This window comes from Cynocephalus volans, chromosome 9 (genome assembly GCF_027409185.1).
Source record: "Cynocephalus volans isolate mCynVol1 chromosome 9, mCynVol1.pri, whole genome shotgun sequence".
In the NCBI taxonomy this organism is placed as follows: Eukaryota; Metazoa; Chordata; class Mammalia; order Dermoptera; family Cynocephalidae; genus Cynocephalus; species Cynocephalus volans.
This window is the reverse complement of record NC_084468.1, coordinates 42,852,130-42,866,012: the sequence shown is the minus strand read 5'-3', so window position 1 is coordinate 42,866,012 and position 13,883 is coordinate 42,852,130. Positions and strand designations below refer to the sequence as shown.

Below are 13,883 nucleotides of genomic sequence, written 5' to 3'. Positions count from 1 at the left end.
CCATCATGGTACAGCAGCATTCACTTCAGCTAAAAAGGATGCTTCACCAAAGGAAGTGAAAGAGAACCATGGCTTTTCTGAATGCTGAGTCCAATGATGAGATGTAGGTGTTGTAATAAAGTAACTGAGGAATAAATAATGATTGATAGTGTTACTTAGAAATAGTCTGTGGTCTCTCTTTTATTTCCCTAATCATTTGTGTCTGTAAATTACAGAAATAAAGAACAACAACAACATTATGATTAAATATCATCCTAAATTCTGGGCAGATGGAAGTTATCAGTGTTGCAGACAAACTGAAAAATTAGCACCTGGATGTGAAAAATATAATCTTTTTGAGAGTAGTAAGTATTCATTTTATTCTATAATTATATTGTGCTTATAATGAACATTTTATTGGTATGGCAAGAAAGTAACATGATTTTTTAAAATTTTTATTTTTATTTATTTACATATTCATTGGTGGCTGGCTGGTACAGGGTTCCAAACCCTTGACTTTAGTGTTATAACAACGAGTTCTAACCAACTGAGTTAATCGGCCAGCCCAGTTTTGGTTTCGATTAAGTACAGCACACTTTCTAGTACAGTGTAAGTGTAGGGTAGCTGTGTTTTATAAGAAAAATTATATTTAGTTAGCAGTGGGACCCTCTCATGGAATCAAAAGGTCTATTTTGGGAAGCTTTTATCATGACATTGAAGCCTGTTAAAAATAAATCTGTTAAAAGTGTGAGCCTAATGTGGCACCATCAACAGCTTTTTTAATGTTTATGTATTCTTGAACAAATAAACTCTGCCCAGATGTGGAGCTAGAAGCCTCACATAGCAGTGCTTCCACAATCTGAGTAGGGCTATTCTCATTTTGATGGGGCTAAGTGGTATAGATGTTAGTAGTGGCTTTGCAGTCTTCAGAGCAGTGAGGCGTCATAATGATACTCGTGTGTAAATGTTCAGATGAATAAAAATGTCTAGGGTTAATTTTGATGCATAAGACCCTTATACATCCTGGAAATGACAGGCCCTTAGTCATAAGCTAAAAATGCATAGAGATTCAAAATTGCTAGTGCTAGAGGATACCCATCGTACTGATTGGGTGTACTGTACTTCTTTTTTTCCTGTTGACACCATACAGAATGCTCACTGTGTCAGTCACAACTGAGAGTGCTTCTGGATACCAGCAGAATGGCCATTTGGCAGGGATGCTACAGACCAGATGACTTTCTCGTTCTATTCCCTCAATTCTATGGTTCCCAGCTCCTTGATTCTACTGGGATGTCCTGACATTAATTTAGCACATTAAAGAGGAAGGCCCAAGTTGCTAAGCCTGTTACTGTTTTCTTTTTGGTTTTTTTTGGCAGCTGGCTTATGTGGGTATCCAAATCCTTGACCTTGGTGATATCAACACGACACTAACCAGCTGAACTAACTAGATAGCCCCCGTTATTTTTCGCTATGTTTTCAGTTTCTTAAGGTTTGGTATTAGTAAATGCACAGTCTAATGTGCTGTAGAAAGAGACCCAACGGTTATAGTGACTTAAACTAGGGAGAATTTATTTTAGTCTCATGTGGTAATCCAGAGGTAGGTGGCTGGTCCAGGGCTGGTAGGGGTAGTTCTGCAAATAGTTCCTGGGGTTGCTTCAGCTGTAGCATTATCTTTCTTCCTGGAAGCAGAAAGGGGGAAAGGGGTCAAGGTTGCCCATGGAAACTCTTTTTAGGAACAAGAACTAAAAATGGCACATCCCATTTGTACATGGAGCCTTTTGATTAGAATTTGGTCCTATGGCCACACTGAACTGGGAAATAGTCTTTAGCTGGGTAGCCATGTGCTAGCCAAAACTCTAGGACTGTAGAGAATGGGACAGAGTGTCAAAGTATATTGATTTTTCAGTGTGGTCATTATTTAATTTATCGTTTGATTCAACAGACATTGTCAAGTGCCCAGTTTATGCAGTGGCGGGGATACAGAGAATAAGGCATGGCCCCAATCCCTTGGCATTTATAGTCTGTCTAGAAAGACAGAAATACAAACCAGATATCACAGCAGTTTTAAATTCTTTCTAGAATAGTGATACAGGCAACATGCACCAGAGTCGGTCAAAGCGGGCTTGTCAATGTGTTAATTCTCACTTTTCCTTAAAACTGCCAATATCTTGTCTTATCAGTCGTTTGCAGATAGCATTTTGACCTAGTTTTGTTGCTGGCATTTTCAGGTATAAGAAAAGCATTACCTCCAGCACCAGAAACAAAGAAGGTAGGTGGTGTTTAAGTTTTAAGCCTTTAAGTCTTTATGTTTGGAAGTGTCGGTGGTTTATTATGTTTATATTCATTCATGTGATGCTGTTTTCCCCTGGGATTATTTCAGAAGCAGATATGCTATGGCTAATTTGAATTTTTCTTGGTGTCAAATAATATCAATTTAATTGTATCAGATTTTAGAATTGGGGGTCCTGTTAGCTGGCATTTTGTCTGTATTTTGGCTTAAAAAGTTGTATAAGAGGTGTGGGACTTTAACAGAATATTTCAGTCTTAAGACTGCAGTCTGACAAAGGAGTGACTTCAGTGATTTAATGGTGTGCCTTTGAAGAGAGGGGTATAGTGGGAAAAAATGCACTTTGGACCCAGTCAGGACCTGAGCTGATGTGAATCTGATATGAGTGACTTTGGATAGGTCATTTAAACCATTGACCAAAGTTCAGGGTTTGATCCCTGTACCAGCCAGCCCCCCAAAGCAAAACCAAAAACCATCGTTACCTCAGTTATAAACTGGGAATTATAATTCTGTACTTCATGGGAGCAATATTAAGAATAAATGAGAAAAAAAATGTGTTAGGTCCTAATTGTGTGCCGTGTCCATTGTAAGCATAAAGAAGTGTCCGCTTTTTTGAGTGAATGACCTATTGAAAGGCTCCATAGTGTGCTTTTCCCCCATTGCAGGCCATTTGAATGGTGGGTCTACCTTTAGTCCTCCAGTTTACTACTTACATATCACCCTTGCCTCTCCCTTGAAAACTATCCCTGACACTGAATAAAAGACTTTTAATGTTTAAAGACCGTTTTTGCTCATCTCCTGTATTCTGAATCCCATGAGAGCCCTGGTAGCATCAACATTATTAAACTCATGGGAAGGTTTACCGAATTATATTAGGTAGACTTGAGCTTTCTGCTTTAGTCTGTGGTGATGTGTGAATCATTAGTTTCAAACAGAAGACTGAACTTTCAAATGTTATCTTCTTTGCTTAGCGAAGGCCTCCCCCACCAATTCCACCTGAAGAGGATAATAGTGAAGAGATCGTTGTAGCAATGTATGATTTCCAGGCGATAGAAGCACATGATCTCAGATTAGAGAGAGGCCAAGAGTATATCGTATTAGAAAAGAATGATGTTCACTGGTGGAGAGCAAGAGATAAATATGGGTAAGTCTTCCCTGCCTGTGTGTGACAGGCAATGGGTGGGTGGGAGTTAAGAGCCGAGTGAAAAGAGGATGAGCTATAACTATCATGAAAGAAGATTCGTTCAGCTGGCCAACAATGGAAGCGTGCATTATTTTGCAGTTACCCAATGTATACTTAGTGGTCACCCAGTAAATGCAAATTGATCAATCACTTCTTTCCAGAAGTTAGAATACATTGCACTGGTCTCTTTCTCATTCATTATATGTTTACGAGGGGTCTTCAAAAAGTTCATGGAAAGATTTATAATCTTTTAATTCTATTTTTCCATGAGCTTTTTGAAGTACCCTTGTAATTTGATTATTTTGACCTTGGGGGGACTTTACATTTTAAGTTTTGTCCTCCCTGTGGTAAACAAATAATCTTAGATTTTTCTGAGAAATAGTCTATCGTAACTTTCTTACTAGAATCTCTATTTATTTTTATTTTTGGTGGCTGGCCGGTACAGGGATCGAACCTTGGGCCTTGATGTTATCAGCACCATGCTCTAACCAACTGAGCCAACGGGCCAGCCCTTAGAATCTCTCTCTATACAAGGGTATATGTATATACACACAGTATAATGGAGCCGCTTGTCACTTGACTTTTTTCTCTCTCTGTGTACATACATACACACAGGAAATTAAACAGCAAGCATTATTTGTACGAAATAATTTAGGATTTAAAGGGAACAGTCCTTTCAACCTTGCTATTGGTAAATATGTGGATGGATATGGGTAAACGTAGGGGATGAGTATCTTTTAGGCTTCATTAAAAGATAGGTGTTCTTGCCTCTGAAATACAATCCTATTTATATTCTGAGTCTCAATGGATGAGAGCAGGAGGACTTCTTGTCCTGCTAGAGCACGCTCTCCTTCTGCCTGCTGTCTCACCTACCTGCCTTGTCTCCAATTCACTATTCCTCAGTTCACTTCTGGAGAAGCAGTGGAAAGTTCTGGTTTAGGCAGGGCTCTTTTCTTCTGCTCCATTCTCAGCAGTGGTACATATCTGAGTGCTGGTTTGCTGTGCATTACTACTGTCTTTGCAACTCTTAACCTTTTATTCTATGTTTTCAAGAAGGTCCTCACTGCTTCTCTTTGCCAGACACTGTATAAGTCTAATGTTTATTTTAAATTTTTTGTTGTAGAAATTTTCAAATATCCACAAAAGTACATAAAAGTATAAAGGAAACTCTTGTCACTTGACTTCAAAAATTACCAACTTTTTGGGCCGACCTCGTGGCACACTCGGGAGAGTGCAGCGCTGGGAGCATAGCGGCGCTCCCGCCGCAGGTTCGGATCCTATATAGGGATGGCCGGTGCACTCACTGGCTGAGCGAGGTGTGGGCGACACCAAGCCAAGGGTTGCGATCCCCTTACCAGTCACACACACACAAAAAAACCCAACTTTTTGCCAGTCTTGATTTACCAATCAAGACTTTTTTCTAGAGTATTTAAAAGTAAATCAAAATCATATCATTTCATTCCTAAGTCTAACTGCTAAAGATTTTTTAAAACAACCACCATGTCATTATTGTACTTAATAATTTTTTAAAAAATATCACCTATAGACTTTCCTTTAACATTTTTGAGCCTGGAGGAAAAGTACAAATGAAAGTCCACATATCACATAGTATTTAGAAGTTAAAAATCAAGCTGACAAGCTGGTAAATGAAATGTAATTTATCCTCCAACTTGACAAACATGCCTTCATAATAACAAAGAAGACAAGGTTCAAATTTAGAATTCCATGCCAGAACGTAGCTACCCGGGGCTGCTCCTTCTCTCTTCCCTCCTGCCATGACTCCATCTCACATGTTCAATGTGGGTCCTCCAGCCTATGCATCCCACCTCTCTCCACATCACTTCCAAAGCCACCCCCAACACGGCCACCCAGTGGGCCTCGGTGGAAGGGGATGTTCATGGCCAGCTACCACCATTTGGTTTTGGAGGATAGATCTGGGGGAAAGGTCCGTGTAGGACTTGGAAGTGGGCCTGGTTACCCAAAGGGAACATGGGAACATGGGCCAGAGGGTACATGGGCTTTAATAAAGCTCTTGAAAGTGTGAGGTCAGAGTAGGGGCCCTGCTGGCCCAGGTCTAGGAATGGTACCAATGATCTAATTACAGTTTCCCCCAATTAGCTGTATTTTTACAGTTGATTTGTTCAAATCAAAATCTAAACACTGCATGTTGGCTAATATGCCTCTTATGTTTTTCTTATTTTGCAATGTTCCTGTCCTTTTTCATTTGCAATTTATTAATGAATCCAGGTTATTTACCCTATAAAATGAGCCGTAATCTAGATGAAGCTGATTGCTTCATTATCTTGGTGTCATTTAATAAGCCTCTATTTCTTATATTTTCTGTAAATTGACAATTGGATCTAGAGGCTTGTTCACATTCGAAGGTAATCTCTGGCTGTCCCACTTTTAGTGATGCTGCTAAGACTGCTCAGTGGTTCAGGGGTCAGCCGTGTTCCTCCATCGTAAAGTTCTTCAAAAGTGTTTCCCCTAATTTTGGCATCCATTAATGATTTTTGCTTAGATCCATCACTTCATTAGGGATTAGAGCATGATGATTTTCTAACTTTATCTGTCCATCTGCATTTATTAATTCTCTAAAGAAGAACTGGCTCATAAACTAGTTTGTTTAGTTCATGCAGGAGAGGGAAGACAAGTTTTTTTACCAGTTTTCAGAATAATGAATTGAGACTAAACTCTCTGTAGTGATAATAATGGTAACCAATGATTGTTTTAGTGTAATTAGGGTGCTTATATATTTGGTGTCAATCCATTGCAGTCATTATTCTTTTTGCTTGAATTGTTCCATCTTAGGTCAGTGACAGCTATTTTTGGTTGTGGCCCCCATTAGTCTCCTTAGCTTTCTTGCTTTCTGGCTCAGTTAAATGCTCAAGTTCATCTTGTGTTTTTTCCTAACCAAACCTGCAGTATGACATTTTTCCAAGGAGTGCTGGCTCCATTTAGTCAGTAATAGTATTCAGAGACAACAATTGGGGGGCGAGGATTCTAACTGCTGCTAGATTGTCATTTCTTCTAGGCCTCTCTCGCAGAGTTAGATATATGCATACATTTGTGTGTGTGTATGTATTTGTGTGTGTATATTATGAATTCTTACTAATTGTTTAAATTCAAATTTAAGATTACAAGGTTTTTACTCAATTTTTTAAATTTCATATATGAGTATGTATCTCTTATCTCTTATGCTGAAAATAAAAATCTTGGCTCCTACCAACAGAGGTGTGCTTCTTAAACTGTGATATGCATAAGAGTCACTGGGGGTAGGATTGAAGATTCATTGGCCCCCACATAGGCCTTCTCAATTCAAATCTCTTGGAGTATGACCCAAGAATTTGCCTTTTTAACAAACTCCCCAATTGATACCGAGAGGTTAGGGACTACCCTCTATAGAACTATTCTACAAGGGCTATTGAGGTATTAGAGTGGCGGGTGTTTATATCCAGCACTTTATCTTTTCTGAAGTAGTGGTTTCTTTAAAACATCCCAGGAAATTATGAATTCTGGAGAAGCATCATGGATTACTGGGAAGAGCACTGGACCTTGCTATAAGTCCAGAGTTCAAGTTCTGGCCCTGTTGCTGGCTAACTTTGGGACCTTGAAAAAAACCCTGTAATCTTTTTAAGCCTTGGTTTCCCCACCAGAAAATGTGTATGGTAATGCCTGCCTACTTCAGAATTTTTGTGAGGATCTAATGTGGAAGTACTTTGTCAAATGTCAAATAATATAGATATATTGAATTACTGTGCTATGGCTAATCTTTCTTATAAGCTTTAGGCAAGATTTTGCTTTAATTGTTCCAGAAAGGCAATAATTTTTTTCTTTTAATAAACTCGCAGTAAAGTAATTTCAGTTTCCTAATGTATTTTTCTTATTTCTAGGAGTGAAGGATATATCCCAAGTAATTATGTAACAGGAAAAAAACCAAACAACTTAGATCAATATGAGTAAGTAAATGTTTATTTTGTGAATATGGGAAACTAGAAAGTGTTTTCATTTTCTTAATTATGTATGCATTTTGAAGATTAATGGATTTCTTTCATTACCTTTAGAAGGTGATGCCAACATATTCTTAACTCAGCTGCCTAGTGTGGTAAAAGACTGTGAGAATTAGTCTCTATTATACATTTTTCCTAAAGGTACTATGTGTGAATGGAGTTACATAGCAGATACAATTGAATTGATTTTAAGCAAATCACAGCCTAGCTGACTTTGAAATACAAATCACTATTAAGTCATTGAAGATATAGGAATTACATTTTCCAGAATGGCCTTTAAAAAAACATGTTTTATTGTTTCTTTTTTCTAACTAAAATAATAATATATGATTATAGTTTTAAAAACCTTGGAAATATGAAAAAATGTTAATAAGAAGAAATTACTCATAAATCAGAGTTGACCTCTGTCAACATTAGCATATTTCTTTTCAGTCTTTTTACTATATTTAAAAAAAGAATTATGCTATGCATACTGTTTTACATCCTGTTTATTCCACTGAACAGTATTTTATGAGTGTTGAGTATTTCCTCATGCCATTTAGTATTCTTTGAAAACATTTTCGTAGCTGCATTATATTTTATTTAGTCATTCATTCATCAAATATTTACTGAGATCTTAGCATGTATCAGGCACTGTGCTATGCCTTAGGGATACAACCAGCACATGGCACATGGATGTACAATAATTTATATAATCATTTCTTTCTTTGTGTGGCATTAGGTTGTTTTAGGTATGTTTGCTATATATATATAATAAATGGGACAACCTCTTCTTGCTTCTTGTCTTAAGCTATATTTCTAAAATCTATGTACTGGGCTAAAAAAGACTATATATGAATATTGTTCACACTCTTGATGCATGCTGTTAGATTGCTTTGCAAAGAAGTTGTACTGCTTATATGCCCTCTAGCAATGCGTGACCAAATTTTAATGCAAAGCTCATATATATCAGATGTTCTTTTGTGGTCATTCTGTGGTGGTATATTGATGCTTCATTCACTTCCTTAAAAATGACAAAAACAATAGCAGCAAGCTGTTTCTTTCCTTAGTCCGTGTCATTACTGTAGCATGAGTGTACCTTAAAAATTAGAAAAGGACTAATAAATTCAACAAAGTCATAGTACTCGATCCGATCCTTCAAAGTGGTTTTAGAAATAGGTGAGAGTATAAACAATATATCAATGAAATAGCATTTCTGCTTTTAAATCAAATAGTTCTAGGAAAATATAGAAAAATCCTTAGAATTAGAGATGGTGCTAAAAAGTGATAACTTGGTCTTGATTTGGAAGTGATAGGACTAAGAACTAACTGATGATTTGGGGAGAAAGGTGCTTGGAAATGAGATAATCCTTATCTAAACATGAGAGCTTCTCTTATGACTCATGTGATTTCAAATAAAGATTTTAGATACTGAAGTGTATGATTCGTGGTCATGAGTTTTTTTGATATATTTTAATTAGGAAATGATCTCCCTTCTGTGGGATCTTCCTTCTCTGTGTGACTCTGAACTGGGTGTGTATGGACTTTGGCATGGGAGTCCCATCGGCTTCTGTGCAGAGGCCAGAGGTTCCACATGGCGTTGTGTCTTGCCCAGCTAGATGACAGAGGGAACACCTATGCTCGTGTGCACTGGTGGAGCTTCCCTTCTGCTGTCTTCTTACTCTGTGTTGTGTTTTGCTGTATTTTGCTATTTTGCCATAGCCCATCCTATAATACATCTTAAATGTTCCCAGTGCTTAAAAAAAAAAAAAAAGGAGCCTTCTGCCTGCTGTTGAGTCGGTAGTTCTCTGCTGTTTGCTTGGGCCTAGGAGGAGTTCCAGGCAACAGACTGTCTACTGGGCTGGACTCAGGATTGATGGGCCCAGGAACTCAGGATTGTTGCTCCCAGGCTGCCAGGAACCTAGTGCTGACCTTCACACCTCGTTCACAGTTGGGAGGAGAGGATCAGAGAGACTGCTACTAGAAAAGAAAGTGCATTCCTTGTGATGGTCAACGAGAGGGTGTTCTTGATGGAAAGTCATTAAAGGAAGAAGGTAACAGAAATGGAAGGGCCCTTAGAACAGGAAAAAGTCTAGGATAATTGCTTCGAGTAGGTGGCACAGGAGGTGGGGGCAAAATTGGAAAATAAGCAAAGATGTTTAGCTGGTTGGTCAGTCATTTTATATTTTTCCTTCATTTCTGCCTGTTGTCATCTTCTTACCCATCCCTCCCCCTCTCCTGCTCCCCAAAGAAGTTTGGCCAGGATATGACCTTTCTAAAAGGACTCAGTTCCCCCAAACCTCTTCTCTCTGTTTATTTGGATGCCGCTATAAAGTCCTATTCCTCTGGAATACTTTGAGGTGACTAGCCAATCTGAAAAACTAATTCACATTAGTATTTTGATTCTAAGAACAGATTGATGGGTTGCCTACAAATCCTGGGAATTATTTCTAGACGTATAGTTCCTTCATCCAAAGGTATTAACCTCTAATAAAGCATTTCTATGGCAGGCTGTCAAGCTAGGGCTGGGTCTGGAGCTCACAGCCCCCTCAAGCCTGTTGTCCAGACTGGGTCACAAACCCTTCACAAGCAGGTCTCCAAGGTAGGTAACTGGCAAAGGTCCTTGGAGCTGTAGGTTTGAGAGCATGGTGGTGTGTGGAGCGGACCCCAAGACAGTCAGTGCCATCCAGATGGTGGTGGCACACGTGCGTGCCAACTTCACCCACACACAACTTATTTACAAAGAATGCATCACACCACCCACAGCCAGACCTAGAGCAAGGGGGCCTGATTAAATTATTCTATTTTCCCAACAATCCACCCCTTCAGGGTCTCTCGCTGTGCAATCTATGCATTCAGAATCTTCCATAATGTTCCCTTAGCAAATATTAGCCACATATGTTCTGTTAGTAGTCACCATCAGTGTGAGTCTCCATGGGAATCCTGCAGTCATACTGATGGGCAGTTCAGTGCATATTCAGTAGGCCGACACACCAATCCCGAGACTCTGGTGCAGTGCCTGCAGCTAGAACACTATGGTCAAAAAGACAGAAGGGTTATTGGTACCAATAGATTATTTGAATAGCTTCTGGGATGACCCTCATCTTACCCAACCAGACCATTCCTAGGAATTTGACTGACAGCCCAAGTCCTTGCACTTTCGCTATGTTCACAGCCCACCCACATTGTTCCAAATGACTTAGCAGCATTGGAGCTGCCTGGGTTAAATCTGCAAGAGAATCAGAGGTTAGTAACATGTCATCAATGTAGTGAAACATTGTAACCATGCTGGGCCTAGTCCACTTGGCTAGGTCCCCAGCCACCAAACCATGACAGATGGTTGGGCTATGCAGATAACCTTGGGGCAATACTTGAAAGGTCCACTGTCTCCCTTCCCAGGTGAAGGCGAACTGATCTTGCCTATCAGCTGAGATTGGAATAGAAAAAAAAGGCATTTGCAAGGTCCAATACATAATGATAAGTTCCCAGCTGGGTTGTCAGCTGATCCATCAAGTCGTGAACTGAAGGCACAGCTGCATGCAAAGGAGGCACTACTTTGTTCAGTTCTTGATAATCTACAGTCATTCTCCAGGTACCATCAGGGTTTTTCACTGGCCATATTGGAGCATTAAATGGGCTCTGAACCAGATGAATAATGCCAACTTTCTCTAATTCCAGTACAGTGGCACTTGTCTCTACATGTCCTCCTGCTAGGCGATACTGCTTTACATTAACTATAGGTCTTGGCTTGGGTATCACCTGTGGGTCATGTTTAGCATATCCTCATAACACAGGCTTTACTGTCTGTATTTGCTGCTGAAACTCTCCAACTGTTGTTTGCAAGTGCAAACCATAAAGTACATCCATACCCAAGATATATTCAGCTACTGGGGATATATATATACACACAGTATATACATGAGGGTGTAATCTTCCTATGCCTAATGGTAGTGACACAGCTTTGACCTCAGTAGTATGTCCTTCATAGCCATCTATGTGAACTGTGGCCCCTGGAAACTTATCTGGATTGCCATATATCTGGCTACATTCTGCACCTGTATCCACCAATGCAAAACATGCTGCACATTTGTCCTTGACCAATATATTGCCAATTCAACATGAGGCCTCTGGTCCTCGCCTGCCCCCAAAAGATGAGCACCTTGGCGTGCTTCCTAGTCAAAATGGAACAGTTCATCTGCCTCCTCGGGAGCAACCAAAATATCTTTTAGATCCACTGAGCGTACCTTGTTACCTGTTTCTGAATGTTTGGTAAAACACTGTTCAGGGCGTAATTGTTGCCACAAGGCAAACAGGACCGCATTTTGGCTGCTGGTCAATTTTCTTCCTATCAACCCCTGCTGCAAGCAAGTCAAGCCATATCTGCTTACGGCTAGTCTTGCTTGGTCCCTTCGGGATAAAATCCCAAGTATTTCTTGGGGGTTTGGTCTTAGCCACCTTTCGGACCCCTTTTGCTTGTCTTTTCTCCTCTACTTCACCCAAGCTGGCTATCATGGTTGTTACCTCATGTATAGGACGACCAATGTATGGGGCCAGTATGGCCATCAGTGACCCAAAGGACATTTATGGGGCATTTTGCAGCACTATGTCTCTTATGCTGCCTGTAAAGTTTTCATCGTCCAGGCCACAGGTGTTCAGATTAAACATGGACTGCCACATCCCCAGCTCCTGAATTATTTGGACCAGCTCAGCATACGTTTGCCATTTATTCATAATCTCGGGCAGTTCCCGGGCATTTGCCCACAAGGTTCGGGCAGCTGCATTCACTTAGTCCATCAAGGAGTGATTACCTGGCCCTTGTGTGTGTCTGTGGCTATTCCGCAGCCGCGGCCTCACGGACGGGTGTGTGGTGATGGAGGCCAGTTTCTCCCTCTCCTCACCAGAGTATACCACACTTGGGCTTTTTTTTTTTTTTTGGTGGCATCTGGTTGGCAGTGCTCCTCTGCTCATATCACGTGGGCTCCCTCACATCTTACCCACGTGTGTAGTTCTTCCTGACAGGATGAATTCAGGGGGCCGCTGTTGTATTTTCCTCTTGCCTGAAAATAGATAATCACAGGAGAGGAGAAAGAAGCCACGAAGAGCTGTTCAGCAAATGCCCACCACTAGTTAATTCTTCTGTTTATTTGTTCATCACTCCTTCCTCCTTTCCTTCTTTCAGCATACCCTTAAAGGTCTGAGTATATATCCCGAGGAAGGAAACATCCTTTTTGGGGAACCTGCAAATGCCATAAAAACGACCTCTCAGGACAGGATTTCAAAGAGCCTGCCCTTTGTGCAGAGGATTTCTGTTCTTTCCTTATTTCCTTTGTTCCTTCCCAGGAGCTGGAAGATAGTTAAGGAAGGGGCCTCCTCCTTTTTCTGAGTATCTTATGTCAATTTCCTCTTGAGAGCCACAATTTAGCTTTACTGATTTCTTGTATCTGAACCTTAGACTAAACCTCCATTGCTTATTCTCACTGGGAAGGTGTGGAACTCGATCTTCTGTTATTAAAAAATGGAATTTTTTTCAATCTCTCATGTCCTGCTAGTTTATAATGCATAATTAGAGTTCCAGTTATCTTTCCTTAGTTAATTTTGTGACTGTTTTGGGCATTTGACAGTGTTTTTTGTGTCCATGGGAAAGCTTTTGGGACAGAACTCATTCTGTTCTCCTAATTTATTGTATTCGTCAGTTGCATTCAGAAGTGGATTGATCAAAACTGTGATTTTGTTGAGCTTGGCTAGTTTCATGAAGTGGGCTCCACAGTAATGAGATGTTGACAGCTCTGAGGCCTAGTTCTTCACCTCAGCTTCCAGATGAAATACCTGACAGGCTTTAGCTTGTATTGAGATTGTAATGTGCATTTGACTGCTACGTAAAACAATACAAATGGAAAAAAAGTCTTGTATTTTGTTCTTTGAATTTTTCCCTTCCTGAATCAGGGAACGCCTTTGTATTCACTTGACTCAGGGGGTTTTGTTTGCTGGGCCAAAAGCAGGTGCTGTTTCTTTTATGAAACGCTGAATCAGTGGTGGAAAATTCAAATTCGAACATTTCATAACATTCGAAGTCTCAGGATATGTGACTGTGGTGGAGGGTTCCTTACTAACTGAAAAGCACGTAACAAAACAAGTTTAAAACTGAAGGCCAAAGAACACACATGGTCCGCCTTCATATTTTTTTGGCCTGTTTGCTTACAGTCACATGGAGGGATTGTGTTGGGGGAAGCACGGAGAGAGGGGAGTACCTCCGAGGTTGGGGTGAGGGGTGGCAGTATGGAGAAAAAGGTTTTCCAGAGGTTAAGAAGGGGCCCAGATCTGCAGGGACTTGAGGTGTGGCACAGGGGGGTGGCAAGGCCTGGTGGTGAGGGAAGGCCCAGCCTCTTGGCCACGGCAGACATTCCTACAGTAGAGCCTCGGGGAACTGCAGGGCTTGGGGCTGTGC

At 40.4% G+C, this 13,883-nt stretch overlaps 1 protein-coding gene across 1 annotated transcript in view; it reads left to right on the top strand.

The window, feature by feature from the left end:
• The window catches only part of TEC (tec protein tyrosine kinase), a 124,922-nt gene that overhangs the window by 94,154 nt on the left and 16,885 nt on the right, over positions 1 to 13,883 (top strand). Inside the window, exons 5-8 of the mRNA XM_063107612.1 lie at positions 216 to 344; positions 2,208 to 2,248; positions 3,238 to 3,410; positions 7,343 to 7,408. Coding sequence (XP_062963682.1) covers positions 216 to 344; positions 2,208 to 2,248; positions 3,238 to 3,410; positions 7,343 to 7,408 — 409 coding nt within the window. The remainder of the gene's footprint in view (positions 1 to 215; positions 345 to 2,207; positions 2,249 to 3,237; positions 3,411 to 7,342; positions 7,409 to 13,883) is intronic.